The sequence below is a fragment of the Pantherophis guttatus genome, chromosome 3 (genome assembly GCF_059756535.1).
Source record: "Pantherophis guttatus breed Tessera chromosome 3, ASM5975653v1, whole genome shotgun sequence".
Lineage (NCBI taxonomy): Eukaryota > Metazoa > Chordata > Lepidosauria > Squamata > Colubridae > Pantherophis > Pantherophis guttatus.
The window spans coordinates 82,513,112-82,540,659 of NC_142065.1; the positions used below are offsets into that span (position 1 = coordinate 82,513,112).

Here is a 27,548-nt window from a genome sequence, read left to right on the forward strand (position 1 = left end):
ATAACGGCTCTGGTTTAACACTCGGTAGGGCGCGCAGGTCGTTCCGTCCGCGGAAAGATGAACCGAAGCACCCGCTTCCTCGAACGCGCTCACGTCCGCAATTTTAATATGCAAAACGCGCGCCCTACCACCACCACCACCCCGCCCGAACCAGACCTGAATCTCGTCTAGTGACGCAGGCGCACGGAGGGCCGACCCAGAATTACGCGTAAAGCGACGAATTTGCGCTCTTCCTTCGCAGAGCGCGGCCGTGGCACCCGACGCCAAAACTTACTGACTTGTCACCGTAACCAACGAATTACGCCTCGTCTGACGGGGAGTCTCGCTCTAACTCTGGTTTGTTTGTTTGTTTTTAATGCCCCCCGGAGTGGGCTCTTGCCTATTCTTGATGGCATTCCCGAATTGTAACGTAAGAACGCAGATTGGCGCTTTCTGTGGGCGCACCGTGGAATGAGAGCGGAGAGGGGATCGGCGCGTCCGAAGAGTTTCGCGTTTCTGGGGATCGGGTGCTCGCTTCACTCCCCATCGATCAAGGTGACCACGGCGGCGCGACCCGAGCGTTTCCCCCGGAGGCTTGCTCGTTAAATGCGGCTGCCGTGTGTTCCTCCGGTGTCTTTTCCCGGGGCCCCCTTTTCCTGCCGGTTTGCACGATCTGCTGCGCGCCTCCGTCGCGATGCTGCTGTTGATTTCGGCTTCCTCCGCGCTGTCCTCTCGCTGGCGGAGCCCATCTTGAGTTCACGGGAGGGGGAGTGAAGGCGCATCGCCCCCATCGCCGCCGCCGCCTTTGCTGCTGCTGGTGGTGGTGGAAGAGGACGAGAACGAAGGATCTAGCGCGCCCCGGCTTCTCCCCTGGCTGTGCACCTTCGCCAGGCTCATGGTGAGGATCAAGGCGGTGCTCTTCTGGGCTCTGGTGCACAGCTACTGTGGTCTCTGCGCCTGCATTGAGCTGCTGAAACTTTTGTGGAGCCTGGGCACCAGGCCAGGCAAGACCTTCCAGTGGCTGATCCGAGAGAACCCGCCGGGATGCCTCAGTGACCCTTCCTTGGGCACTCACTGCTATGTCCGGATCAAGGTAAATCGGAGCAAAAACGATCCTTGGCTTTCTGGAGGGTTACCCGACTTTTGCTTCTGGAGGCAAATGGGCCAGTTGGCTCGACCGCCACTTATAGTTAGGCGGTGGGTTCCTGGACGCTGCTGCTCTGCTTGGGAAAAAAAAAACAAACCCAACGGGGAAGGTAGGCTGCAGACTGAATGGAGGAGAGTCCAGTTCGCTTTGTCATGGACTGATGGTGTGCTAAGTGCGTGTTAAGAATCTCTCCCATTGCATGCCACGCAAGGCGAAAATCCTGGAAGAGAGGGGAAGGTTGGGCCATGGGGCTGCAGGCAGCAATCTGAGTAGGAATTCAGTGGTGGGAAGGCAACTAGGTGTTGGGGTATCTGGTCTTGTGAACTGGAGGATTACTGTCTTCATCTGTGTTTGGTTTTGATGAGCTGTAACCAGAAACTGGCCACATCTCTCCAGAATGACCCCTTCAGCATTTGTAGAGAAGTACGTAGTCTGGCTGGGATAGTGTTTTTCAATGTCTCAAAGGTGCTTTTTCAAACGGCAACCGGACTTCATTTTTTTCACTTCTCATCCAAGAAGCTTCTTCAGAATTGAATTGAAGAAGCTTCTTGGATAAGAAACCAAACATCGTCAAGGAAAAACAAAGTCTAGTCACCTTTTGAAAAGGCACCTTTGAGGCAGCCGTGACCCGGATGACTAAGAATCTCCATAGATGTTTTTCAATGGGTTAAAATATATCTTCTCTTTTTTTAAAAAAAATGGGAATTGAGCCTACCGGTGGACCTAAACAAGGTATTCCAGGAAGTTGAGAGGAGCTGCAAATATATTTATACAGCTTTTCCAGATGTGCTTTGTAACTAGTCTTAGGGCTTTAATCAAGAATTAATGCAGAATCTGCCTCTCGCTAAATGGATCACGTTGTAATACAATATTGATTCCAATTATAATATGCAAGAAAGATGGGTTTTTAAAATATTCATTTATTTATATCCCACCTTTATAACTAACTCAACTAACTCAACTAACTCAAGACAGCAAACATATTTTCTTCCTCCTACTTTCTCAACAACAACCACCCTGTGAGGTAAGTTGGGCTTAGTGTGACTGGTCCAAGGTCACCCTGCTGACTCTAGTGGCTAAAGTGGAATTTGAACTCATGGTCTCCTGCTTTCTAGCCTGTTGCCTTAACCACGAGACCAAACAGCTCACTAGTGTGGGTAAATTCTTCTGCCTTGCCATTACTGACGTTTTCCCAGCACGATACACGAGGTGATGTCATCTAATCTCTGGCTAAATTTGAGGGAGCCCCTTGCAAAGCTTGGCTCCAAGGTCACCTTTACTTTGTCTTGTTTTGTGGTCCCCAGCAACTTCGTATCTTCCAAACACATTAAAACTACCCAACATTAGCTCAGATATTGGTGGACTTCGATGATGATCACTTCCCATCTCCATTCACTCTGTCGTTAATCATTAACCACTGCTGTTATCCTAAAGACTTAGCAACATCATCATTTCATGTTTAAAAAACGTCTAGTCACAATAGTTTTTTACTAGGAGCTGCAGAAGAAAATAGACATGATAGGGTAAATTGCATCTGATTCTCGGAGATTGCCTGGAAAAGGCCTTGCAGTTTTCTTGACAAGGTTTTCGGAAATGGTTTGCCATTGCCTCTTTTCCCAGGTCAGCGCGCTGGCTTTGTGTTCTCCTATTTTCTAACAAGATGCCTTTACTGTTACACCAAACTGGCTCTATTGTTCATATGCAATCATTACAAACATTAATTGTAAGAGATTAACAATAGTAGTTGGCTGACAAAGATAATCTGGTTCCAAAAATAGGATTCTATCTTCCATGCTACAAAACTTATATGGCTGAGTCAGCACAACACAAACTGGCCAACTACACCTTAGTTTGGTGTGTTCCAGTTGTATACTTAGTTGATGTTTCTGGGTGTCACTTAAACCCAGCAAATTGAGTTAATCAATGATGTATATTGCATGCTTTTACAGCTTTTGAATGGATTGAGCTACATAAAGTGTGGCTTTTTCAAGCTGAGTGTTTCTAAGGTTTCCTTTCAATCGTTTTTAAAAAATTATATATGTGACTGCCTCAGGGCGAGAAACATATCAGAGCCGCAATCTTCGGAAATGGGGCAATCAGGTTTCCTTTCTCCTGTATTAAAAGGTATAACCTGTTTTCTGTGATTACTTGGCTACCAGTAACCAATTTAATAAAGCATCTCCAAATTCAGAGTGAATCAAAATAGTATCCCTGAGGACAGTTGGCCACATTAGGTTTTATTTGAGGACTATTTGTCACTTCTCCCATCCCTTGCTTTTTCTACCACTTCTAGAAAAGTTTATCTTACACTATCTTTTGTGATACTTTCCTTGGCATCTTAGGACTAAAGAAGTGGCTGAAACAATAGGCCATTTTAAGAACTTTTATTGGATTAGTCTAGATACCCTGCAGTGATCAATAGATGCCAAGGAAAAGTCGCCAAGCAGATCTGAACGGTTTCCCATCACGTGTCTGGTAAATGTTGCATGGATAGCTGCGTGTGTAGCCTTTTCAGTAAGAGATTAATTGCAGCAGCAATATCTACCTCTTAAATACCTTGAAAACTAATTATTAAAGCTAAAGCATTGCACCAAAAGCGAGCGCTATATCAATGTGTTTAACGTCTCTAGTGTTGTTAAATATTTCTTCTGAGCAAATAAATCAGCAATATATAATAAAACAGTATGATTCAAAAAAAAAATAAAGCATTGCAAACATATCTAATTGCATCAGACAATCAACCTCTTAGTGAATTCAATGTAACAGCCCTTAATAAAAATAAATATAAAGTCACATAGTCACTAAGGAGAAAATTTCTATAATGGAAAGGATTTATATGAGGCTTGTAAAACCACAGAAGACTGGTCAGAAGTTCCGAACTTCTTAACTTCTGAACACTTTCTGTAAAATGGTTTATTGCAATATTAGTTTTATAATAAGTGGCTCATATCATTTATTCTAAATGCAACAGCAGTTATTCCAATCCAGAATCCTACACAAACCAACTTGTATGGCGATCTGTTTCTTTTAGTGTAGCCCTTGCCATTAGAAAAACAGATTAAACGAAATATGGTTGTTCAATATATTTTAAAATATTTATCTCTTTACTTAGGTTTATTTTTTTAATACAAGGTAAATTCTTTTCAAAAATATGCAAAACCATATGTGGACAGGACAGAGAATACAGTAGATGTGAGCCAATAGAAGCTAACCACTAAAACTACATCTACCATCACATGGTATGGTCAGTTGGCTGAAATAGTCTCCTTATGCTTAACTGTTGAGAGGAATTTCATAGAGCCACTCTGAGCCTTCCCCGATAGACCAGATAAGAAACATGATCAGATGAGCTCATTCTACTTTATTGTAAGGCTACATTAATAGATCAAGTCTGAAAGTACAAATCTCCAGTATCTCCTTTACAGCCTGAGAAAGGATCCATTCTGAGCCTCTTTCTCCACCCATTATGCAGCTGTGGGCTGTCCCTTCTGTTGTTTGACTGTCCTCTAGGCAGCAATTCTTTATCCGTCTTTCAAGGCTTTTCTCATAAACTATTACAGTCATACCGGTAGAAGGTAAGGGACATTGGAAATTATCTAGTCCATTACTTGGTCAGTGCAAGAATGTACTACTATAATATTATTATAGCATCTCTGATAGATAGCTCTCCAGCTTCTCTTTAAATGCCTTTAGCACAGGAATGTTTAGCACTTTCAAGGTAATTTGTTCCATTGCTGATCAGCTCTTACTATTAGGAATAGTTTCTTCTGATATCCAATCAAAATCAACTTGTTATTTAAACTTTTTTTGTTCAATGTTCTTTGTGATCTTCAAATATTTGAAGAAAGTTATCAAAACCCTTGCAGGTTTTTTTTCCTTTTCCAAGTTAAACGTATCCTAGGCTTCCAATTGCTCCTTATAGCATTTTCCTTCCAGGCGCTTATTGTCTTAAAATGGTCCTTGGGGCTCTCTGAGTTTGCTTTTTTTCTTGCAGACGTTTCATTACTCAAACAAAGTAACATCATCAATGCTAGTGTTCTCCTTGGTGGTACACATTCCTATTTGCAAATGCCCTTCCTAAACATATACGCCTAAAACTGAGTACAAGGCCGAATGGAGAAAAATGATTTCATTTAAATGAATGCGCTGAATAGATATTTTTCTCAAAATGGTGCACTGTACTACAAATACTGATTTCGAATACTTTTTTGGAGGAGCACTGTAAAGTAAATTCTGTATATATTTTCATACTAAGAATGCATTTTGTAGTTTTAAAAATATCCAAAACTGAATTTTACCTTGATATAAAATGAATTTTAACACTGCTTTGTTCTAATAACTTGCAAAGCCATGATTTAACCATGGTTTATATAATAAACTACAGCTGAATTCACACAACACATTTTGCCAGAATGCTATATTTTATGTCATGTCTGACTGAGTTCGTATATACACTAACCTGTTTGTTTTTCCATATTTGGCTGAGTTCATACAATGCAATAAACCAAAACTGTATGTTAATGCACTGAGCAAAAATAGGACTATTGTATGCACTTGAATATGTAAATACTATATTATATATGTAAATATTTGTAGTAAAAAGACTTACAGGAAATAGTTTTGTGAAGAACCTCTATGGATGCTTAACAAAATGTCATCCCCTTCATATACCAGCAATGGGAAACAGCCAGGATAAGGATAGCTTGTTTAAAATCTGTTGAAAAGATGTGTTAGTCTTAGTCTTAGCTTTCTAATGATTCGGTGTGATAATTACAGTTCTATACCGTAATTGTACCCCAAACTTCAGTTTGCCATACGAAGGAAGCAGAAGTCAGCTGCCTAGATATCTTGCAATTATCCAGAGCAAAAACCTAGGACACATTTTTGCATTGCATCTGGGTGGTAGTCTCTCACAGCTGTCTGATGTCAGCATGCAATGAATAGAAGCTCTTAAGATAATTGTTAACAGACAAGAATTCACAGTGCCCGGTTGGTGTCCTTATCAGCAGCCTCAGCAGAGAACTTGTTTGTTTGAACTGAAAGAGTATGAAAAATAACCATGCAAGCTGAGTGAGGCAGCAGCTTTTTGAGCAGCCCTGTGGTCCATAAAAAGCATCCAGAGAAGGAGCCATGTTTATCCACAGCAGCAGATTTTGATAGTCTAAAAACTATTACAGTAACCCTTTGATTTCACGGGATTTTTGATGTTTCTGTCCAGACATCCCCCCCCCAAAAAAATAATGGACAGATGCATTTGAAGAAGTCCGGATGAGGTAGAGCAATCTACATTAATTTTACATTAAGGTCTCATCATTCATAGCTGTTATTATCCCTTGCATAATGGCACTATTGGACAAATGCTACAAATTACATCCTTCAAGTCAATACAGTGTAATTAGGTAACTCCCATCATGATGTCATTATGCAAAGGACATACGTTGGTACAAATTGTGCAGTTTGTGATTTAATGGTCATGCAGAAGAAATGGGCATCTCCTCTCCCATCAAGTAATGTTTTCCATCCAGGTTTCACTACATGTTTATTATGGCACAAGTGTGCATGGCCCATAGCTAACTTTATTCAGTACCTGGAATGTTTCAGTGGCATTGGGATAAATTAATTTCAGTAAATAGAGGCAATTGAATCTCTTATGAACTGTAGCTATTCACAAAACAAATTTGAGGTAATAACCCCGACAACCTTATGGATTTCCTGGAATAGAGGTAACCCAGATTCACTGTATTTGCCTTGCTGACAGATTCTTTAAGGAGCCACTACCAAAGGATCAAACAGATTTTCTGCAAACATTTCACATTTTTACAAGGTTTTCACAGTGCAATAATTCAGAAGGGAAGTTGGCTTACACAGTATTTGAAGAAAATAGATTAGTATTTGGAGGTTTCCTGAGACGTGTCAATCAGTTGGATTTAGGGAATTGCATTGTCTCCATTTTTTCATCCTCCTCACCTATTGGTTCTGGGTACCAGATAGAATACAAGAAACTTTGTGTTTATGAGGTAACAAATACATGTTGAATGGATTCTGGTCTCATGTTAAGCTGTGGTTTATGTTACTAAGATTTTTTAAATTAATTTATTAATTTATATAATTTTATTTATAGTTTTTTCCCTAAGATTTTATTTATGTAGGCATAGTATATAGATCCTATCTTTTCTGTGAAAGCTCAATGCAACTTATATGAGGACCTCCCCCATTCTTTGCCCGTCAACAACCCTGTGCGATGGATGGATTTAGGAAAGTAACTGGGCCACAGTAAACCCACTAAGGCTGATCAAAAACTTAAAACTAGGTGTTAACTCGCAAAGCATCCCTGGCCTGCTCTCAAGTTGCCATAGGCAAGGGGGATGGGAAAGCGAACTTGCGAGGCAGCACGTCAGTCAAAAACAAAAGCACATTCCAGCCATATCTCTTGTCAAGGTCGTCTCCCAGGGTTACCCACAGTGGCCGAAGGGGAGTGATCTCTACAACCCACAAAATTGCTTCGTTGGAGAATGTGACTGATGACACACCTTGGGGGGAGGGGGAAATGGGATCAGAACTGGGCTGTAAATTATGTGGGGTCAGAGTTGGCTTTACTTGGAACGTGCTGTCATGAAGCTCCTAATAAATAACTGGATTTCTTTTGAAGCTTGGCTCGAGCCTCATGATTTAATCAGGGCATCGGTGGGAACCCTGACACTAGGATTACCCCATCTAAGCCCACAGCTGTTTACAAAACACACTAAGGACATCATTTGCAATCTCCTGGCACCCTAAGGTTATATTTGACCACAAAAAAACTGGTTTTTGCAGGTTCCCCCACTCCTCTAAAATAAGGGTACAAAGAGGAGCAAGGACACTCTTATGAGACAAGGTACCACTATTTCTGTCCTTAAAATCCTGTGTAAACCTTCAAAAACAGCCCAAAATTGAGCTGCTGAAATGTGGCCATTTTACTGCTGAATTTCAGTGATGGAACGTTATTTTCTTCCCCTTAATTTCTATTTTCTCTCCCCCTGTGCAATTATGTGTTGGCATTCACTATAGTATTATTTAAACTTTTGGGGTCTTCTGAGTATTTATTTGCTCTTGTGTGCTGCTGAGCGTCATTCAGATTGAGGCAGTTGGTAAATGCTGTAAAATAAATAAAGAGTCCAGATTTGAGGATGTGTCGATGGGGTATATAAATCAGAATAAGTATATGTTTTGTGAAATAAGTGACAGCTCACAAAAGCTGATTCTATAGAAAATGTGTTGGTCTTTTTCATGTCACAGATCTTCTTGTTGGCTTTGTGGGAAGCAAATACTGTTGCTGTTGCAGCATCCTACTGAATACTTAATCACAGATGCGTTTAATTTTGCAGAGACCTCGTTACAGAATGCTAGAGGGCACTGTTTGCAAAATATTGTCACTGGTACCCATTAGCTCTCTTTTTCACACAGCGCTTTCGCAATCTGCCATTTCTATTTAAACCAGTTCCTCTAATCTGGTTATTTCATTGGTGCAAAGTCACAATATAGCAGTCAACCCTGAAATGGGCTTCTGCTATTCTGCTCGTTTACTCTCTGGAAGTACTTTGATAAATTTCTACAAGAACTTATTTGTGGGAGCAGCACTTGTGCTCATTAAACTAGTAACTGAAGTATCTCCTTTAGATGCAGTAGGGACAAATATTCTCACAAGTATAGTAAATCTGTTGTGTCACTCCAATGTCCTTTGTATTATAAATATCTATATGTATTTAGATCTGTATGAGCTATAATTTAGATGAAAGGGGAGACTAGGGACATCATTTAAGAAGGTAACTGCTTAGAGTAACAATAAACCAATACCAGATACTGCAGCTCAAATTGCATACATACAGACACAGACTGAGAACAAAATACTTTTAAAGTCTTAATCAGGGGTGTCAAACTCACGTCATCACAGCAGCATCATGTGACATATTGCAACTTTTTCTCTCTTCCTAAACCGGGTGTGGACGTGGCCAGTCGCTTGATGCATCCAGCCCATGGGCCACCAGTTTAACAGTCCTGGTCTTAATGATACAGGAAATGCTTGATCCGTTTGCATGCTACTTGATTACTAATGCTGCCAATCTAGTTTTTGTTATTGTTTTTCTCCATGAATATAAATATATAAATATTATATAAAAGGTAAAAGTTTCCCTGTCCAGTCATGTCCGAATCTAGGGCATTGTGCTCATCTCCTTTTCTTAATCAAGGGAGCCAGTGTTGTCCGAAGACATTTTCCATGATCATGTGGCCAGCATGGCTATATGCTAAAGGGTCATGGAATGCTTTTCCCTTCCCACTGAAGTGATACTTATTTATCTACTCACATTTGTATGCTTTCAAACTGCTAGATGGGCAGGAGCTGAGACAGGAATGGGAGCTCACCCCATTGCGCAGCACTCAGGTCTCAAACCTGGACTGTCAGTTTTCCAGCTGACAAGCTCAGCGTCTTTAATCGCTGAGACTTTGCAACTCCTAAGTATTATATATAAATGTAAAAATGCAATCTGTCTCCCCTTTTCAGGATTCTGGGCTGAGATTCCACTATGTAGCTGCTGGAGAGAGGGGTAAACCTCTTATGCTGCTTCTTCATGGCTTTCCAGAATTCTGGTAAATTCCCTGTTTGTTTGCTTTCTTTCTTATTCTAATTGATATGACTTGTGTTTCTACTTTTGTGTACTGGATCAATAATCCTGTTTTCAACTGAGGATCCTGCTCCATTGAGTGACTGGAAAACACCACCAATCCACCTGACTGCTGTTTATCTAACCAATTTAATGGCATGGAATGCTTTTAGTCACACCATTCATATAAATAGAACTGTTATGTTGCTTCAGCACACCTTTGTGCCGACAATATTAAAATAATTTAGAAAGTTAAGGAGGACGTACAATAATTATAGGGAAATCGCAGCATAAAATGCTCCTGCTGAAAATACGGTATTTGTGTAGTTATTAGATTTTGTTTAGACATTCCCATTACTGAAATTACAAGATGAAATAATTACCTTTTAAGAGGACATAACCCTGGAAGAAATTCTTCATTTTTAGATGAAGTAATCTAAAATTAAATTAGTTTTCCAACAGCAACCTGCGTATGTAACAGGATTTAAAAGCTAATGTTCCAAGGCTAAATTTAGGGCAAAATAAATAACCAGTAAATGTGCAGAAGATGTGAGGATAAAAAAATTAACTGTTTACTATTGCTTATAACTATCCTATAATGTACATAACAAGAGCAATAGACTTAATCCTGTGCTCAGTTTATACATAATACGTAGGGGTTGTAGGGTTGTGAAAATCCTTCAAAAGCGGGTGCTTCAGAATATGTGGGAGCCTGCATGAAGCAACTCACTCTGAATCTTTAAAGCCATAGTGTCTTTTTCCAAGCTGACGTGCTCCTTTGAACGGTGCTTCTTACTGTCTCTAGACGTGTGTATTCTCAGCCACTTGACTTCACTGTGAAAAAAATCTGCAGCTACCGCAGGAAAACTCAAAAGCAATTTCCAAGGCAGCTACACAAAACTGTAAAAAGTTGTTCCTGTGTGTTCTGAAACCCCTTTTGGAGAACATGCACAGTTCTCATAGGAAAAAAAATTATTAGAGCAGTACTAATGGAGTTCTTGCATTAGGATCATCTAGCAGGGCCCTGAGTTAGAAGTGTGTTATTCAGTCGCAAGGAAGCAAGGGGGGGGGAGGGGAATTCCACTAGGATGCCTTCATTATGGAATATTCTTCCTGAAGAAATTCTCTTGGCACCTATATTCCAATATTGCTTTACTGCTTTATACTTATATTTGCATTAGGATATGAATTTTTGATGAGAGGAAAGCCAGCATGGGACTATTTTAGATACATAAACAAATCAAAGAATAAAGGCAGGCTGAGAGAAAGCTCTTGGCTCAATTTCTCTGTATCTTGCTGTAAAGAGTGTTACTCAGACCTCATGACTGTGCCTGTAGGAGAAAACCTCATTTTCTGGTGCTGTTCATATTTCATCCAGGCTGAGACTTAAGTAGCTTACTATATGGCATTTGTATTCCCAGCAGTGGTCATGTCACTGGGAAAACATATGACTTCAGTATAAATGTGTATCCTGTATATCAAGATTCTGCACTAAAACTATATTGATGATAATAATATGCTGATGTAGAATATGCCAATATTGAGCAAGAGTTGATTTCCAGAAATAGCACCCTTGGGTATTCATGAAACAATTTCTCCTTGAGAAAGCAAAAGCATTTCTAAAAGATACTTCTAGAATATTGTTCTATTCACCATGGTAACCAAGAAAACAACACTTTGAACACACACTGTATATTATCTGTGTTCCCTCAAGTCTCCAACATTTGCTAGAATATGAGCCTATCACACACAAAGAACAGTATCAGATTCCAGTCACATCTTCAGAGAGGATCTACTGTTGTTGGGAACGTTCCAGAAATCTCCAAATTCAGCAATCTAGTCACATTTTCCACTTGTGGGCTTGGAATTTCTTCAGCTGTTGCATGATGGAGTATAAAAAATGTCTGATGGCCTCACACCCCACACCTTGCCCAGTTAAGAGATTGTGATAGGAGATCCTGAATTTATCAATGGAATAGATAAAAAATATTTATCTTGTTACAAAGAGATTTGCACAAAATATTACATATATTAAATATCTACAGAGAAACACATACTACTCAGTACTATCTCTAGGTTACAATATTATATATATAAAAGTGAACAGGTTGTGAGAGATACCCAAGTATTTCTTATATCCTTGATATATAAAGTCCAACCTTTTTTATTTGTGCTATTCCTATAGCCTTGTTCAATTGTGATCATACTGCTAAACGTGGACAGCATAACTATTTCATTAACAGTTAAATAAATATTGCAAATAAATAATTAAGCAATACATCTAACTTGTTTATGCAGTTCATTTCTCGGTAGATTTCCTATTTTGTAATACAGTTTTTCCTGAGTATACAAGTGGTAAAAACGCTCCAACAGTTTTGATCTTCATAGAATCAGAAGGGCACACTACACTGTGGCATTTAGATTCAGTCCAGCAATCAAATCAGTCTCCCAACTGAACCCTCACAGTAAAAAGTCCTTTTCCGGGTGATTGATTTCACTTTGACCGCTAGGATATTTTCCCATAACATTCAATCAGAAATTTCTTTCATTGGAAAAAGGACGGCTGAAATGGACTGAATAATGTTAAATATTTATTATTATAATCTTAGAAAGTGTGCGCTGAAGTTACTTCATTTCACATTTGATATTTTCATTAATTGCAGTATGTGAACATGTTACTCTTTTGTTTTCCTTCTGAAAAAAATAATTTTCTTCCCAACAAAATGCTTGAGACCTAATATTTCTGGCCTAGATATTTGCTTTTTGTGCATTGTTGTTGTTGGTTTTTATAAAGGAAGAAAGATAAAGAAAACAGCTGTCTTTGCATCTTACTACTGTCCGTTTCAAGATCCCCAGGGCTACTGAAAGCCATTAATACCTCAGCACTTAGCCATCTTTATGGCTATATTTATTTTCAGAGAGTTCATGAGAGTAGTTTGGGGACAGGGAACTATTAGTCCAGAAAGAATCTCCTTCAAAAGGAATTACAGTCCTAGATGAATAGATCTCCCTTAATTAAATCTAATTAGATAGGGTTCAATGAAAGTGAAAGTAACCTAGAATTAAAGAGAAATTTCCTGACAGAACAATTAATCAGTGGAACAATTTGCCTTCAAAAGTTGTGAATGCTCCAACACTGGAAGTTTTTAAGAAGAAATTGGACAACCATTTGTCTGAAATGGTATAGGGAGTGATGGCTAACCTTTTTGCTATCACGTGCCAGGAGAGGGGGGGCGGGGGAGGGCCGCGCGCACACGTGCCCACGCGCATGCGCGCGCAAACCCCCCCCCCACTCCTGGCACACGATGGCCTGGTAGGCCTGTTTTTCTTTCTTACCTGGTTCCAGATCCTCTCTATTTATCTGGGAAGGGCGAAACAGCCTTTCTCACTCTCTCGGAGGCCCTCCAAAGGCCTGAAACGGCCCATTTCCCAACTCCCACTGGGACAGGAAGTGACATTTTTTGCTGTCCCTAGCCTCCAGAGCCTCTCTAGTAGTCTCTAGGAGCCTCTCTAAAGTCTCTAGGAGCCTCTCTAGGAGTCTCTGGGGGCTGGGGAAACAGCAAAAAATGTCATTTCCTGTCCCACCGGGAGTTGGGAAATGGGCCTTCAGCCTCCGTAGGGCCTCCAAGGGACTGGGAAAGGCTGTTATCACCCTTCCCAGATAAATAGAGAGGATCTGGAGCCAGGTAAGAAAGAAAAACGGGCCTTCCCCGCCCCCAGGCCCTCCAGAGGCAGGAAACAGCTTGTTTCCCTACTTCTGGTGGGCCCAGAAGGCCGGAAAATCAGCTGGCTGGTGCGCGCATGCGTCCCAGAGCTGAGCTGGCGTGCCCACTAATATGGCTCTGCGTGCCACCTGTGGCACGCGTGCCATACGTTAGCCATCATGGGTATAGGGTTTTCTGCCTAAGCAGGGGATTGGATTAGTAGACTTCCAAGCTCCCTTTCAACTCTGTTACAGGTAGTCCACGACCTACAATTGTTATGTGCTAACAAAATTTATGTTGCTAAGTGAGAAATTTGTTAAGTGAGTTTTGCTCCATTTTACAATTTGCCACATTTGTTAGGTGAATCGCTGCAGTTGTTAAATTAGTAACACTGTTGTAAAGTGAATCTGGCTTTCCCATTGACTTTGGTCGTCAGAAGGTCACAAAAGGTGATCCCATGATCCTGGGACACTGCAACTATCATAAATATGAACCAGTTTTCAAGCATCTGAGTGTAAATCATGTGACCACGGGGATGCTGCGAAAAATGGTCATAAGTCACTTTTTCAGTGCTGCTGTAACTTTGAATGGTCACTAAACAAACCGTTGTAAATCAAGGACTACCTGTAATCTATTCTGTTCTGGAATTGGAAAATGAACTATCATACCTGAGTCTTCAATGGCAGTATTAAAACTGCACAAATGAAATAATGTTCGTTGGGTGATAAAATAATGTATCAATTGCAATATTTATTTTCTATCCAGGGAATATATTAGAAGCACATCTGCAGCTAGTGTTAAATCAACCAACCTGGCTAAAATCACCAAGCCCTGTGAAAGCTGCTTTGATCAACTTAAAAGTTCTCTTTTTTTGGTTGCCAAATTGGTTTCAGCTGGCTTCTCTCTGGTGTTCCAATTAGTAATATGTATGCATTAAAAACTAGAAAGAGATGTGTAGGTATTAGTTTAATAGAGTCATGCTGTGTATAATCAGGTCATGGTGATTTATTCAACAAGACATAATTTTTAAAACTTTGGTTTAGTTTATGTATGAAATGAACCATGATTTCATCACATTCAGCTAAACTTTGATCGTGACATTTATTACAAGAAAGCATCAAGTAATTCAGGTCTTTACAGTTTGATTCTGTTCCGATTTTACAAAGGTTTTATACAGTGATGAAATCCATCTTTTTTTTTACTACTGGTTCTGTGGGCGTGGCTTGGTGGGCAGGGTGTGGCTTTGTGGGCATGGTGTGGCTTGGTGGGCGTGGCAGGGGAAGGATACTGCAAAATCTCTATTCCCTCCCCACTCCTGGGGGAAGGATATTGCAAAATCTCCATTCCCATCCGACTCTGGGGCCAGCCAGAGGTGGCATTTGCCGGTTCTCTGAACTACTCAAAATTTCCGCTACCCGTTCTCCAGAACCTGTCAGAACCTGCTGGATTTCACCCCTGGTTTTATATCTTTTCAATTTTATTAACAAGTGCAAATGTTCTTATTGTCTTCAGTTTTATGGTTTCATTTTGTGCTTCCTAAATGAATTACTTCTGCAAAGGTAGTCAGAACAGTTTATGAAGCAAAACCTTCTTCTTCTTTACTAGGTACTCTTGGCGACATCAAATGCGTGAATTTAAGAGTGAATATCGAGTTGTGGCCTTGGATTTGAGAGGTTATGGAGAAACAGATGCTCCCGCCCACCGAGAGAATTACAAGCTGGATTGTCTGATTACAGATATAAAGGATATCTTGGAGTGTCTTGGTGTGTGAATAGCAGCCCCGCTGCCCAATTTATAATAACCCTGGAAAAGGGACTAGCTAGATGATAATATATTTCCTTTAACAAAGTCTTTTTTGAGGTGATTGTTGATGTGTATGTATATAGCATATATTCTTTTCTTGCTGTAAATTTAGTTCCTATGATTTATTGTTTCTTTTTAAAAAAATCTTGGGGATTTTTAGCTATTTAATTGATTTTGTATATCTAGAGCTGAGAGACCAATGCTTAAATGGGTGCAGAATGGTCTTTCCAGATAATGAAGTTCCAGAGCTTAAACCAGTCACACTGTGAATTGGATAATTGTGATGTAGACTGAAGGGATAGACAATTTTATTTTCCTTGCAATTTGCTATCTTCTTGAAAATAAGCTCTAGCATTTTGGGCTGAGGGGAAAAACCAAATATCACCTCATTACCTCTTCCCACCATAGGGAAGTTCTGCTGGATTCTGGTTTTCTCCCCCAAAGGATTAAGCTTTTTTTCCCCCGTAAAAGGTTAGATTTGAAAGCAAATTAATCTCTTGTTAGCTAAAAACAAAACAAAAAGGTTCTGAATGCTTTTGCTAATTGGAATGCAAATTAGGGAAAATACCTATAACACAGTAATTATATTTATTTATGGTCAGAATCTCATTTAATGAAACCTCAAACCTTTAGGATAATATTCTCATTGAGCACATTCATAGATTTAGTAAACATTCAGTGTGATATAATTGTTTTTGTATACTAGGTACACGGCTATCAAACGACCGACAACTGTTCCTTTCACACAGAAACAATGTAAACTGGAGCATTTCTCCAAGCTCTATAATTAAATGTTCAGTCAGTGTACAAATGCATATCCACCATGTTATTTTCTTTGACGATAAACCATATTAGAAAAAATAAAAAGAGTGAGAAGTTGATATTAGGAGGGCAGGAGATAATAGAAAACATAAGGAAACCAACAAAGGATAAAATTAAAGGTTTATCCTCATGTACTATTAACCATGGCAAGAAGATGGCCCACTCTTTTTAAAAGTCACATTTGCATGGTTTATTCCTTGCCAACAACTTAAATTGATACATAGCTGCCCTGGATGTAAAGTAGTGTTTTTCATTCTTCTGCTGCTATATATTTTGCCATATGCATATCTACAGTGCTTCATTGATGATGTTGCTGATAGGATTTGCCCAGGTTCTATTGATCATCTGAGGCTTAGAGACTTTTGCTGCCCATCACCTACTTTGGTTATTTGAAATTTCCACATAATATATTTTAGTAAGACAGTAAGCAGTCCCATAAAATAAATGGCTTTGGAAAACTTAGATTTAATCAAAGAAGGGTATTTTTTTTCTTTTTTTAATCACATGGAAGACTGAAACAATATAATGCAAGAGAGATAGAGGCAAACAAGAAATGAATGATGGCATATACTGTACACTCTTAATGTTCTACTACTGCAGCCTGAAAGAGTTACCATGTATTATTTCTTCAGTTAATATCACTCATGAGCCTATACATTTAGACAAAATATAATTGTCCAAACAATATAACATGCTCCAAATTGTCATCGGATTTGTATTGTTTAAGCAATATTCAAAGGATCTTCTCAAATATTTTTTGACTAAATCATCTAATTATGATCATTACTGAATTAGATCATCATAAATCAGTGGGTTATACCTGATATTATATGAGTTTTTTTATTTATAATTTATTTAAATTTAATTTATATACCGCCCTTCTCCCGAAGGACTCGGGGCGGTGTACAGCCAATTAGAAACACAAGATACAAACAACAGTTTTAAAATAGTTAAAAGTATTAAACAATTTCGGCCCGAATTTAAAACCAAAATTTAAAACACCCAATTTAAAATCATTTACATAGATAGCCCTGCCTGGCGGAACAGCAGGGTCTTAAGGGCACAGCGAAACACACGGAGGTCGGAGATCTTGCATATTTCTGGGGGCAGTTCGTTCCACAGGGCAGGAGCTCCCACAGAGAAGGCCCTTCCCCTGGGTGTCGCCAGCCAACATAACTTGGCCGATGGCACCCTGAGGAGTCCCTCTCTGTGGGAGCGAATTGGCCGGTGGGAGGCCACTGGTGGCAGAAGGTATCCAGGTCCTAAGCCATGGAGCGCTTTAAAGGTGATAACCAACACCTTGAATCGCACCCGGAAGACCACTGGGAGCCAGTGCAGCTCGCACAGGAGAGGTGTCACGTGGGTGCAACGAGTCGCGCCCATAACCACCCACGCGGCTGCATTCTGGACCAGTTGGAGCTTCCGAGTGCTCTTCAAGGGGAGCCCCATGTAGAGAGCATTACAGTAGTCCAGCCGGGAGGTAACAAGGGCGTGAGTGACCGTGCGTAAGGCGTCCCGGTCCAAAAAGGGCCGCAACTGGCGGATCAGGCGAACCTGATAGAAAGCCCCCCTGGCCACGGCCATCATATGTTCTTCTAAAGACAGCCGTGCATTCAGGAGGACACCCAGATTGCGAGCCGTCTCGGGGGGGGGTAAAAATTCACTCCCAATAGTCAGCGATGGCACCAGCTGACTATATCGGGACGCTGGAAGCCACAGCCACTCGGTCTTGGAAGGGTTGAGTCTGAGCCTATTTCTCCCCATCCAGACCCGCACGGCCTCCAGGCAGCGGAACATCACATCAAGGGCATCATTGGGGTGGTCTGGGGTGGAGATGTACAACTGAGTGTCATCAGCGTGCTGATGGACTCTCACCCCAAAACCATGGATAATGTCACCCAGCGGCTTCACATAAATGTTGAACAGAAGGGGCAAGAGGACCGACCTGTGCGGCACCCCCCACGCAAGGCGCCTCGAGGTCAACCTCTGCCCCCCTGCCAACACAAGCTGCGAACGGTCGGAGAGGAAGGAGGAGAACCACTGTAGCACGGTGCCTCCTATTCCTAACCCCCTTAACCGCTGCAGCATGATACCATGGTTGATGGTATCAAAAGCCGCTGAGAGATCTAATAGGACCAGGACAGAGGAGCAACCCCTGTCCCGAGCCCTCCAGAGATCATCCACCAATGCGACCAATGCCCTTTCCGTGCTGTACCCCTGCCTGAAGCTCGACTGGTACAGGTCCAGATAGATAGCTTCATCCAGGTATCGGGGAAGTTGTCGTGCCACCACACTCTCAACAACCTTCGCCACAAAGCGAAGGTTGGAGACCGGATGGTAGTTAGCTAATATAGCCAGGTCCAGGGATGGCTTCTTGAGGAGGGGCTTCATCACGCCTCTTTCAAGGCGGCGGGAAAGGTACCGTCACTCAAAGTAGCATTTATAATCGCCTGGAGCCAGCCTCGTGTAACCTCCCGGGAGGCCAGTACCAACCAGGAGGTACACAGGTCCAATAAACATGTGGCAGCACAAATCCTACCCAGAATCCTGTCCACGTCCTCGGGAGCCACAGGATCAAACTGTGTGATGAGTAAATACTAATTAGAATTAATTCATTCTTTTCTACTTAATTTTTTGCAAACTATTTTTAAAACCAGCTGGTAAAGTAGAATTACAAATATTCTCAGGTTACAAAGGATGAAAGTAGAAATTTCAGGCACATTAGAAAACACACTGAAATTTCCCACCTTGTTCTTGCTAGGTTGTTAGCTATGATTCTTGAAAAGTTTATTAATAGATCACCTACGTCTGGTGGTGTAAATCATTTGCCAAAGGGGGAAAATGTGGGATATTATTTGCAAGTACACTGCAAAATCTACTGTCATTTCCTTTGATGTGATAATTTATTTGCGTGGAACTGTTGATAAACATCTGTCAAAAATCTATTTTTAAACAACAGGATACAGCAAGTGTGTGCTGATTGGTCACGACTGGGGTGGAATGATTGCTTGGCTAGTTGCTATTTGTTATCCAGAAATGGTGACAAAGCTTATTGTTGTGAATTTTCCGCATCCCTCCGTTTTTACAGGTGAGTTTAAAAGAAAAGCTGCAGCATTAAGAAATGCTGTGCAAATATTTCTAACAAATAGTAGCTTGTATTTGGCCATCATCATCATTTATATATGTCCTACATTTACTTCAAGTAGCTTAAATTGGAGAGCTGAGAGAATTATTAGGCCAAAATCACTAATGCAAAGTTACGTGGTAATTTGAAGTTGCATCGGCCTGGCCCTAATATAAAAATCATAAATAGGAAATTGTTTAGTTTAGCAAATTGAAGCAAAATAAACAGAAATGAAATATACAGGACGTATACATATTGCTTTATCCCATAATTGCTTGAATGTGTTGAAAAACAGAAAAAAGACCTTGTTTTTCTGGAAAAATTACAGAACTGTACTTTGGTTTCTCCAAGTTATGTTTTTCCTGATTAGTAGCTGTGTATTCTGTATTTGTATGTATGTATAAATGTTCGACTATATGTGGGGAGGATGTGTGGGTATAAATGTATGAAAGATGTCTTTCCCCCAGGTGTGCCAAGACTGTACTTCCCAGAATACTGATGAGGAATTTGGGGAACTGTCCTCCAAACACATCTGGAAAGCATCAGATCAGAGAAATTGTTTTAAGACCTGTGAATCGTATTACCAACTTCGGGTTCTCCCAGATCTCATAGTTGTTCTAGGGAAAAAAGGAAGCAGTAATATTGAAAATAAGTAAATGTGGGAATTTGTATAATATAAAAATATTCATAGATAGACAAGACGGTTAAATCTAACTATTTACATGGCTCCGTTGTTTTGACTTTTTTCTGCTTCTTCTATCAGTTTGATGTTATAATCTATGTTTCCTAACCTTGATGCCTGTCAATAGTCTTCAACTCCAGAATTCTTAGTAATGATGACACTGACTGGAAAATTCTTGCATCGAAGCTCATGGATCTGTAAGGGTCTCCCAGAGAAATCTGGTTTAAATTGTGGACCTATTAGCTATTTTTTTCCAATTCATAGGAACATCTATAGAACACGGCTATGGAACTTAATTCCTGAAGGATGTGGCATGTCACACCTCTCCCTATCTCTCAAATAGCAAAATTTTTCTAAATGTAATTGCAATCTCTTATTTCTTCCAGCATAACGTTGAAAACAAATTATGGAAAGACACTTGGGACTCTGTCCATCTATCCATCAGCAGTATAACTTTGAAAACTGAATAGAACAGGACCAAGTTTTATATAATGCATAAAGTCTGCAAAAGAAACATTGAATGCAAAAATGGTCCATATACTACTTAGAAATGTAGGGTAAAATATTCCAGAAAAAAAAAATCCCAATGCTTCCCTATGAAAGAGGTATTTGAGCAGCAGTTGAGAATAGTTAAATAAGATTATTTAACTATTATTTATCCAGATTAAGAATTTATATTTTTCCCTCAACCCTATTTTGATTCTTCCTATTTCCTCATCACCTTTATCTTCATTATCAGTTCCTTAAAAAAGCCCAGTGCAGGATCTCAGTGTGTTAAATTAAAACACACACATTTTAGCTCTTTTTGCTTTTCTATGAAGAAAGATATTTGACATAAGAATTGGATAATAATAGTAATAATAATATGCACTGAGTAGAATTGGATTTGTATCTTGGTAAATTTGTACAAAATTGAGCTACTCACATTAAGAATACCTTATTTCAAAAGATTAGTATAACAGAACATAATTCAAAGACCATAGTTTCTCATTTTAACTCATGGTTTTCTTTTTAAGAATACATTGTGCAACATCCATCACAGATGATTAAATCGGCCAACTACTATTTCTTCCAAATGCCATGGTTTCCAGAACTTATATTTTCAATAAATGATTTTAAGGTGAGTATATTTAGAGAATGGGTGACTTTCCATGTTCTTATGCACTATTGAAGGAAAAGTAGGCAGATATGAAAAGTGTGCTTTTAATATTTAACAGTCTTTAAAATATTGGAGTTAAAATGCATACCTTAAATATTTGTTTTGTGATGTGGGTATAGGAATACTTCATATGCACAAAGCCAAATTTGCTGTTCTTTTATTTGGGAATAAGTTTGACTAAATAAGTAATTCAGAAGTCCATACTCTCTCTGTCCTCTGGATTACTACAGCATGTTCTACATGAGTCTTCGCTTGAAGGGGCAAAGAGGTGCTGCAAGTAGATGCGCCAGAATGCAGACAGGCAAAAAAATCAACAATTTCTGACTTCTTGCTGGTTTCCCCATTGACATTGTTGTGGGAAGCTAGCAGGGAACATCGGAAATCATGATTATGTGACCACAGCTCACTGTGAACACACAACTGTGAGATGTTGTGACAGTCAGAACTCCAAAGACTATTGTTAAATCCCTCTTGTTCAGTGCCATGGTAAATTTGAACAGTCACTGAATGGGTGGTCATGACCCCAGGACTATCTGTACTTACAACAGTTTTAATGTGAAACTTTAGTAACTATCAATGAAGCTTCCAATTCTACCCTGTTTCCCCCAAAATAAGACATCCCCTGATAATAAGACCAATCGGGCTTTTGAGCGCATGGCAATAAGGCCGAGCACTGATTTTAGGATTTAAAAAAATATAAGACAGGGTCTTATTTTCAGGGAAACACGGTAGTATTGATTAAGAAAATCCTGACAATTTTCTCTGGAGCTGCAAGTTGTTTCCCGCTGGCATGGATTCTTGCTTTGCGCTGGTTCTTCCTTATCCATTCTTCCGGGTGGATCTAAGAGATTATTTTTCCCTTTCTCCACACATTTTTTCTTTGCATCAAAACAAATGCAATGAGATTAGGGTTAAGAGGACAAACAGTATTGACATTCTCTCTTTGGCTAATTGGAGAGAGCACTCCTGAACTACCATAGATTCCACAGCAATCAAGATTCCTGTGGGCAGCACAAGTGCAATTTTGAGGGTTTGGGTTGAAACCAGCTGCTGCGTGAAAATGTCCTTATTTTTTTCCCAAATTTACATTTGGGAAAAATACATTTCTGCAAATTTTGAAAATCTGTCGAACCTGCTGATGTCTTTCCCTTGTGGAGTTACACTTGGATTGTGTTACACTCAACCCTTAATCATTTGGGGCAGCTTTTAACATTTTGTATTTATTTGCTTATGTATTGATACAGGTGTTGAAAAACATCTTTACCAGCCATTCTAGTAGAATTGGAAAGAAAAGCTGTGGGTTAACAACAGAAGACATTGAAGCTTATCTTTATGTATTTTCCCAACCAGGAGCACTAACTGGTCCAATTAATCACTATCGAAATCTTTTCAGGTCAGTTCCTCTTCCTGCATCAAGCAAATAAATCTGTCTTATTTTCCATCAGTACATTGTTGCCTTCAAGACTTTCTGGATTTTGATGATACAGAATAATATAAGAAAGAGCCATAATCATGTTTTATGGGCTTTAAAGACAGCATGCCATCTTATAGCAGCCAAGTCAATGCATGTGGGTTCACAAGTCTGAACTAAGTACGATAGTCCCTTTCCCAAAGGTGCTTTTTTCAAGAGGCAACTGGACTTTCTGATTTTTCTTTGAGGACGTTTCACTTCTCATCCAAGAAGCTTTTTTAGCTCTGGAAGCTTCTTGGATGAGAAGCGAACTTTTTCAAAGAAAAGCCAGAAAGTCCAGTTGCCTCTTGAAAAAACACCTTTGAGACAACCATGACCTGGATGACTGAGAATCTCCATAGACAGATAGTCCTTTCCATTGTCAGCTCCGTTTTCGCTGGCAGGAGGTTGTAAGAGGCCGTGGCAGCCAAAAACAGAGCTCGGGAGCCCGTTTTCGCTGGCAGAGTGCTTGGGCCATCACAGGCTCCCCTGACATTACTGATGTTGAGCTGGCCACGCCCCCCCGGCCATGCCCCCCCCCCAGAGGTCAAATACAACCCTGATGTGGCCCTCAATGAAATTGAGTTTGATAGCCCTGCATGAAGGTAGTCCTTGTTTAGTGACCACAATTGGGACTGGCAGTTAGTAAGTAAAGCAGTTGCTAAGTGAAACCATGATTGTGCTTATGATCTTACTTCGTTTTCCTTTCCTTTACGTATCTGTAGAGGTCGTAAAAACAAGGATTGGTCATAAAATTACTTTCTCACCACTGAAGTCACTGCAGATAATCACTGTACAAGGCAGGCCCTAAATGAGGACTACCTATATATTAAAAGCTGCTGTATTTTTTGTATAAGGCATTAAACATTAGTTGTGCATGTGTTCTGATATGTAAATTCCATACACCTTAATGGAATTTTCTTAATGTTAACTGATTTCATATACAGCTAAGGGGTAAAATACTTTCTGCCAAAAGTAAAAATAAAATTTTCAGATCAGTCACTAATTCTAAAATGCAAAGGTCTGAACCAGATCTATCGTGTGCATTAATTAATGTCCCTGGAGAGGGATTTGTTTGATTTACAGTACAATAAGAATGCAAGTGCATCTGCATTCATTTTAACTACAAATGGAAACTTGTGATTTATAACAAAATTGAACTTTTTTTCTTATAATTTTTTAAAAATATTTTCTTTTTAAAGTTGTCTGCCGCTGCAGCATCATGAAGTCACCATGCCTACTCTACTGGTATGGGGAGAAAAAGATCCTTTTATGGAAGTTGAGATGGCAGAAATCACAAGAATTTATGTAAAAAATCAGTTTCGACTTACTGTTCTGTCTGAAGCCAGCCATTGGCTCCAAGAAGATCAGCCTGACATTGTGAACAAGTTGATATGGACTTTTCTAAAAGAAGAGTCAAGAAAAAGAGAGTAACTCTTTTGACAGCACAAATTGAAATATTAAAAGATCAAAGTTCAGTGTAAGCAGGGTCACATTAATGGCAAAATGTTAGATTGAACTATGCTAGAGAAGATATTTTCAATGTACTGTATATATTGATGCCAATATTCTTACCAGGGTGGTGTAAGACTATGTAATATTAATGTTGGTTTTACCTGTATTGTGTATTTTGCACATGGAACACTTGCCTTAAAATGTTTGTGCTTGTACAGTAAGGAACTCATAGAAAGTTGCTTAGTTTTGGTTACTTACTTGCTTTAAGATGTGTGGTGCCTTTTATGAATTTATAATTATCTCAGTGCAGGGGTACCAGTTGTAAAAGAAACAATTATTGGTAAACTGATCAATTTTCATTCTACTGGTTGGAATTTTTTAAACTATATTTTTATCATTAAAAATGTTAATAGATCTTTTGATCTACAGTATATATAATTTTAGAAATCTAAAAATGTTTGGGCACACCGGAAATCAATCAGATATAATCATTAAAAACTTGATTGCTTCTTGTGCAGTGGTATAAATTAAAAAAAAATTAAGATGTGTGCACACAGTATTTTAAAAACTGAAATAGAAAATGAAGAACCACTATCATGACTTGTATATTCTACTCTCGTTCTAATAAACCGCAACTGGCATTGTGCCCTGTATCTTTTGATTGTGAGATTTCTGTATATATGACAGAAGAGGTGGACATTACCAATCCATAAACAATTACTAGGTTTAATATATAAAGATTTCCTGAGGTAACCAGTTAATACTAAAAAGTCCAAAATGTGATTTCCTGGAAAATAACTTAGCATGATGACTTTTACTTGCATCTACACATGGGTATGACCAGTCTGCAAACTTAGTACATAATGAAAGAGTCAGAGACATTTAAATTCTAATGGTATATATCTAGAACAAATTTTGAAGTATTGTTTTCTCAAAAAATTCCATGCCTATTTGGAACCTAATGCAAAAAGTAGCCAGGCAATCATATAGATCAGTTTTAAGATAGCTGAGGACACATTCATTAACATTGGAAGTTCAAGAATTCTTAGCTAAAGTGAAGCAGGAATTTATTTATTTATTTATTTATTAGTTCGATTTATATGCCGCCCTTTTCCTGCGACTCAGCGCGGCTTACAATGCATTAAGCAATAGCCTTCATACTTTTGTATATACTTGCTTAGCAGGGCTTTCGGCCCCCCCCAAGCGGTGTTCTTTTTTATACAAAGTCAGCTTTGGAATGTCTTTGATGTTGTTGCAACATCTCAACTTGAAACTTAACAGTTGAATTAACAATAACTGAAAGCTTTTCCCATCCTTTCTCAATCCATCTCTTAGAAACAAGATCATAGAAAGAGAGACAAGTTCAGTCATCAAATCTTGTAAATACAGGATTAAAGGCATTCAAATTAGTGTCTTATGTGTCTGTGGTTTGCTTTTCATGAGCCTTGCCATGGTTTTTCTGTGAACAGTTGATCCTTAATGCCTTCCAAGCTAGACAACGGACAAAAATCCTTTTAAACGAATTATGGGACTGCTGCATTAAGAGTGCAGCACTGCAGGCTAGCTGCAGTTTGCCAGTTCAAATCTCACCGGCTCAAGGTTGACTCAGCCTTCCATCCTTCCGAGGTGGGTAAAATGGGGAGTCAGACTGTTGGGGGGAAATAGGCTGACTCTGTAAACCGCTTTGAGAGGCCTGTAAAAAGAGAGAGAGATATATTTCAACTACTACCCAGAGCCTCGGATCACTTGCTCCAGCAACCTACACAAGAAGCAGCCTCCTCCATGTGTTCCACAGGACAGTAAACAACAGGGAGGCGGGGATTTAGCCATTCCTTTTGAGGACGGCACACCGCGATTGGTCTACGGCTTTCCGCTTTGCCCAATGAGAAGGAAGAAGCGGGATGATCTTCGACAGGACTCGGATCGAACATGTTTCCGGCGTTAATGAAACTGCTGCCCGTTCCAAGCTATTCCTCCTGGCCGGAGCAAAGCGGGATCGCCGCGAACCCGAAGCGCTGCGGTTGTTAGGAGAGGGCAACAAAGGGAAGCGTTTAGCGCAAAAAGGGGGTTTCCGACGTCTTTCAAAGGCCGGCGATTTGGAGCCGTCTGCTTATGAGTAAAACCCCGCCACGGGTGTGACACATCCTATCTCCAGGCCAAAAGAGCCTATGCCGCCCCACCGCCGGCTGGTTCTTAATTCATGCCATGGCGCGTTGTGGGGGGGACACGGTCTCCAGGGGCTCCGGAGGTCCCCGGGAAGAATCGGGAAGAAAAGGCGGCGAGAGGGGTTCCGCGGAAAGGCGGAGGCTGAAAGAGTTGGTGGCGGAGCAACTGAGACGCGATATGGAAAGGTAAAAAAATAAATAAATAATAATAATAATAATAAAAAAAGCCAGGATATCACAGGGACGCCAGCTGTTTTGCACACATTTACCCCTTCAACAAAAGGAGGTCCGTGAAACCCACGTGGGCGTGTCACTGCAGCAGAGTCGAAAGGAAAAACCTGGATTTGCTGGGAGTCCAAATGCATTCACACGTGCAGTCTGTAAACACGACATCTACCCGCGGTTTTCTTTGAATTTTTATAGTCACTGTGACCAAGGGTTGGTTGTGGAAGCTCCACTTTCTCTTCTCTGGGCCTCTTTTTGGGGAAGAAAATGTGTCGCTTTGAAGATTGAGTGAGGAAAAGAATGCAGGTTGAAACAGTATTTGCTCAGGTTATGGTGGATCTACTGTCACCATACAGAAAAGCAAAGGTTTTCCTCTGCTGGCAACCAGCTGTTGCTAAAGCATCAGGAGCCACATTAGTCAAAAGGGAGATAATTCCACAGCAGACTCTGTCTCTGAAAACAACAAGAAGACACCCAGGGGAACCCCCAAAACAAAAGACAATAGAACCTTCCTGTGTGTGTTTCCCAGCAACTGACCTTTGGAAATACACTGAGCAGTATACCTAGAGCCTTAAGAAGTGAAGCCTGCAGCAGCAGAAGTAAAATAACTCATCAGTAAAACACAGTGGTCAGTAGGCTGTGATGAATGTTGACCACGTTAAAGCCTGGTGAGAAAAAGACTAGTAGAGTTTTCTATATAAAATTTGGCATAAGATGAGTATCAGTACAGAAAAACAGTTGGGTTCATCAATCTATCCGAAAAGGCATTCGGATTGTCATCAGAACACGTAACTTGGTTCACATAGAAGCTGGTATTCTCTAACAGTTCCGGAATATTGAGGGCAAAATCCAAAAGGGTTTTCTTTTAGTTTTGTTTTTTTACTTATGACATGTTTGGAATTTTGGAATAATGACCAGGAGGAACCTGACCATAATATATTACTTTCACAATAAGCAGACCCCCACCAGCCTTTCTGTCACTTCACCCTAACTCTGGTGTTTTGCTCCATCATTTTCACTTTTTCAGAATGCTTCTGGGTATGTATGCGAATGGGCAGAAACATATCTGGAAATTTCATTTCTTTTTAAGAATCTAAAATAAAGAATCTAAAATAACTCACTTGAAAGGCACGAAGAAGATGAGAGTGGCTTAGGCTGAACTGAGCACCTCCTGAAAACTTGCTTGAGTTGGCC

The 27,548-nt window shown here is 40.1% G+C and overlaps 2 protein-coding genes and 1 long non-coding RNA gene across 4 annotated transcripts in view; 2 read left to right on the plus strand and 1 right to left on the minus strand.

Moving 5' to 3' along the window:
* Nucleotides 1-24,617, plus strand: EPHX4 (epoxide hydrolase 4). Its single transcript, XM_034437233.3, has 7 exons — nucleotides 1-1,072; nucleotides 9,666-9,751; nucleotides 15,075-15,232; nucleotides 19,054-19,182; nucleotides 20,917-21,020; nucleotides 22,304-22,452; nucleotides 23,712-24,617. The coding sequence occupies exons 1-7, from the start codon at nucleotides 875-877 to the stop codon at nucleotides 23,941-23,943; spliced, it is 1,056 nt and encodes a 351-aa protein (XP_034293124.1). The 5' UTR covers nucleotides 1-874; the 3' UTR covers nucleotides 23,944-24,617.
* On the minus strand, nucleotides 10,316-26,972 carry LOC117677190 (uncharacterized). The gene is made up of 3 exons (XR_004594682.3): nucleotides 26,892-26,972; nucleotides 23,841-23,913; nucleotides 10,316-11,723 (listed from the first exon to the last, which is right to left on the minus strand). It is a non-coding gene; the product is annotated as an uncharacterized LOC117677190 (long non-coding RNA).
* Nucleotides 25,850-27,548, plus strand: part of BTBD8 (BTB domain containing 8) — a 46,608-nt gene continuing 44,909 nt past the window's right edge. For both annotated transcript variants that reach the window (XM_034437220.2, XM_034437219.2), the window contains exon 1: nucleotides 25,850-26,315. In XM_034437220.2, the coding sequence (XP_034293111.2) occupies nucleotides 26,170-26,315 (146 nt within the window). In that variant the 5' untranslated portion in view covers nucleotides 25,850-26,169. The remainder of the gene's footprint in view (nucleotides 26,316-27,548) is intronic.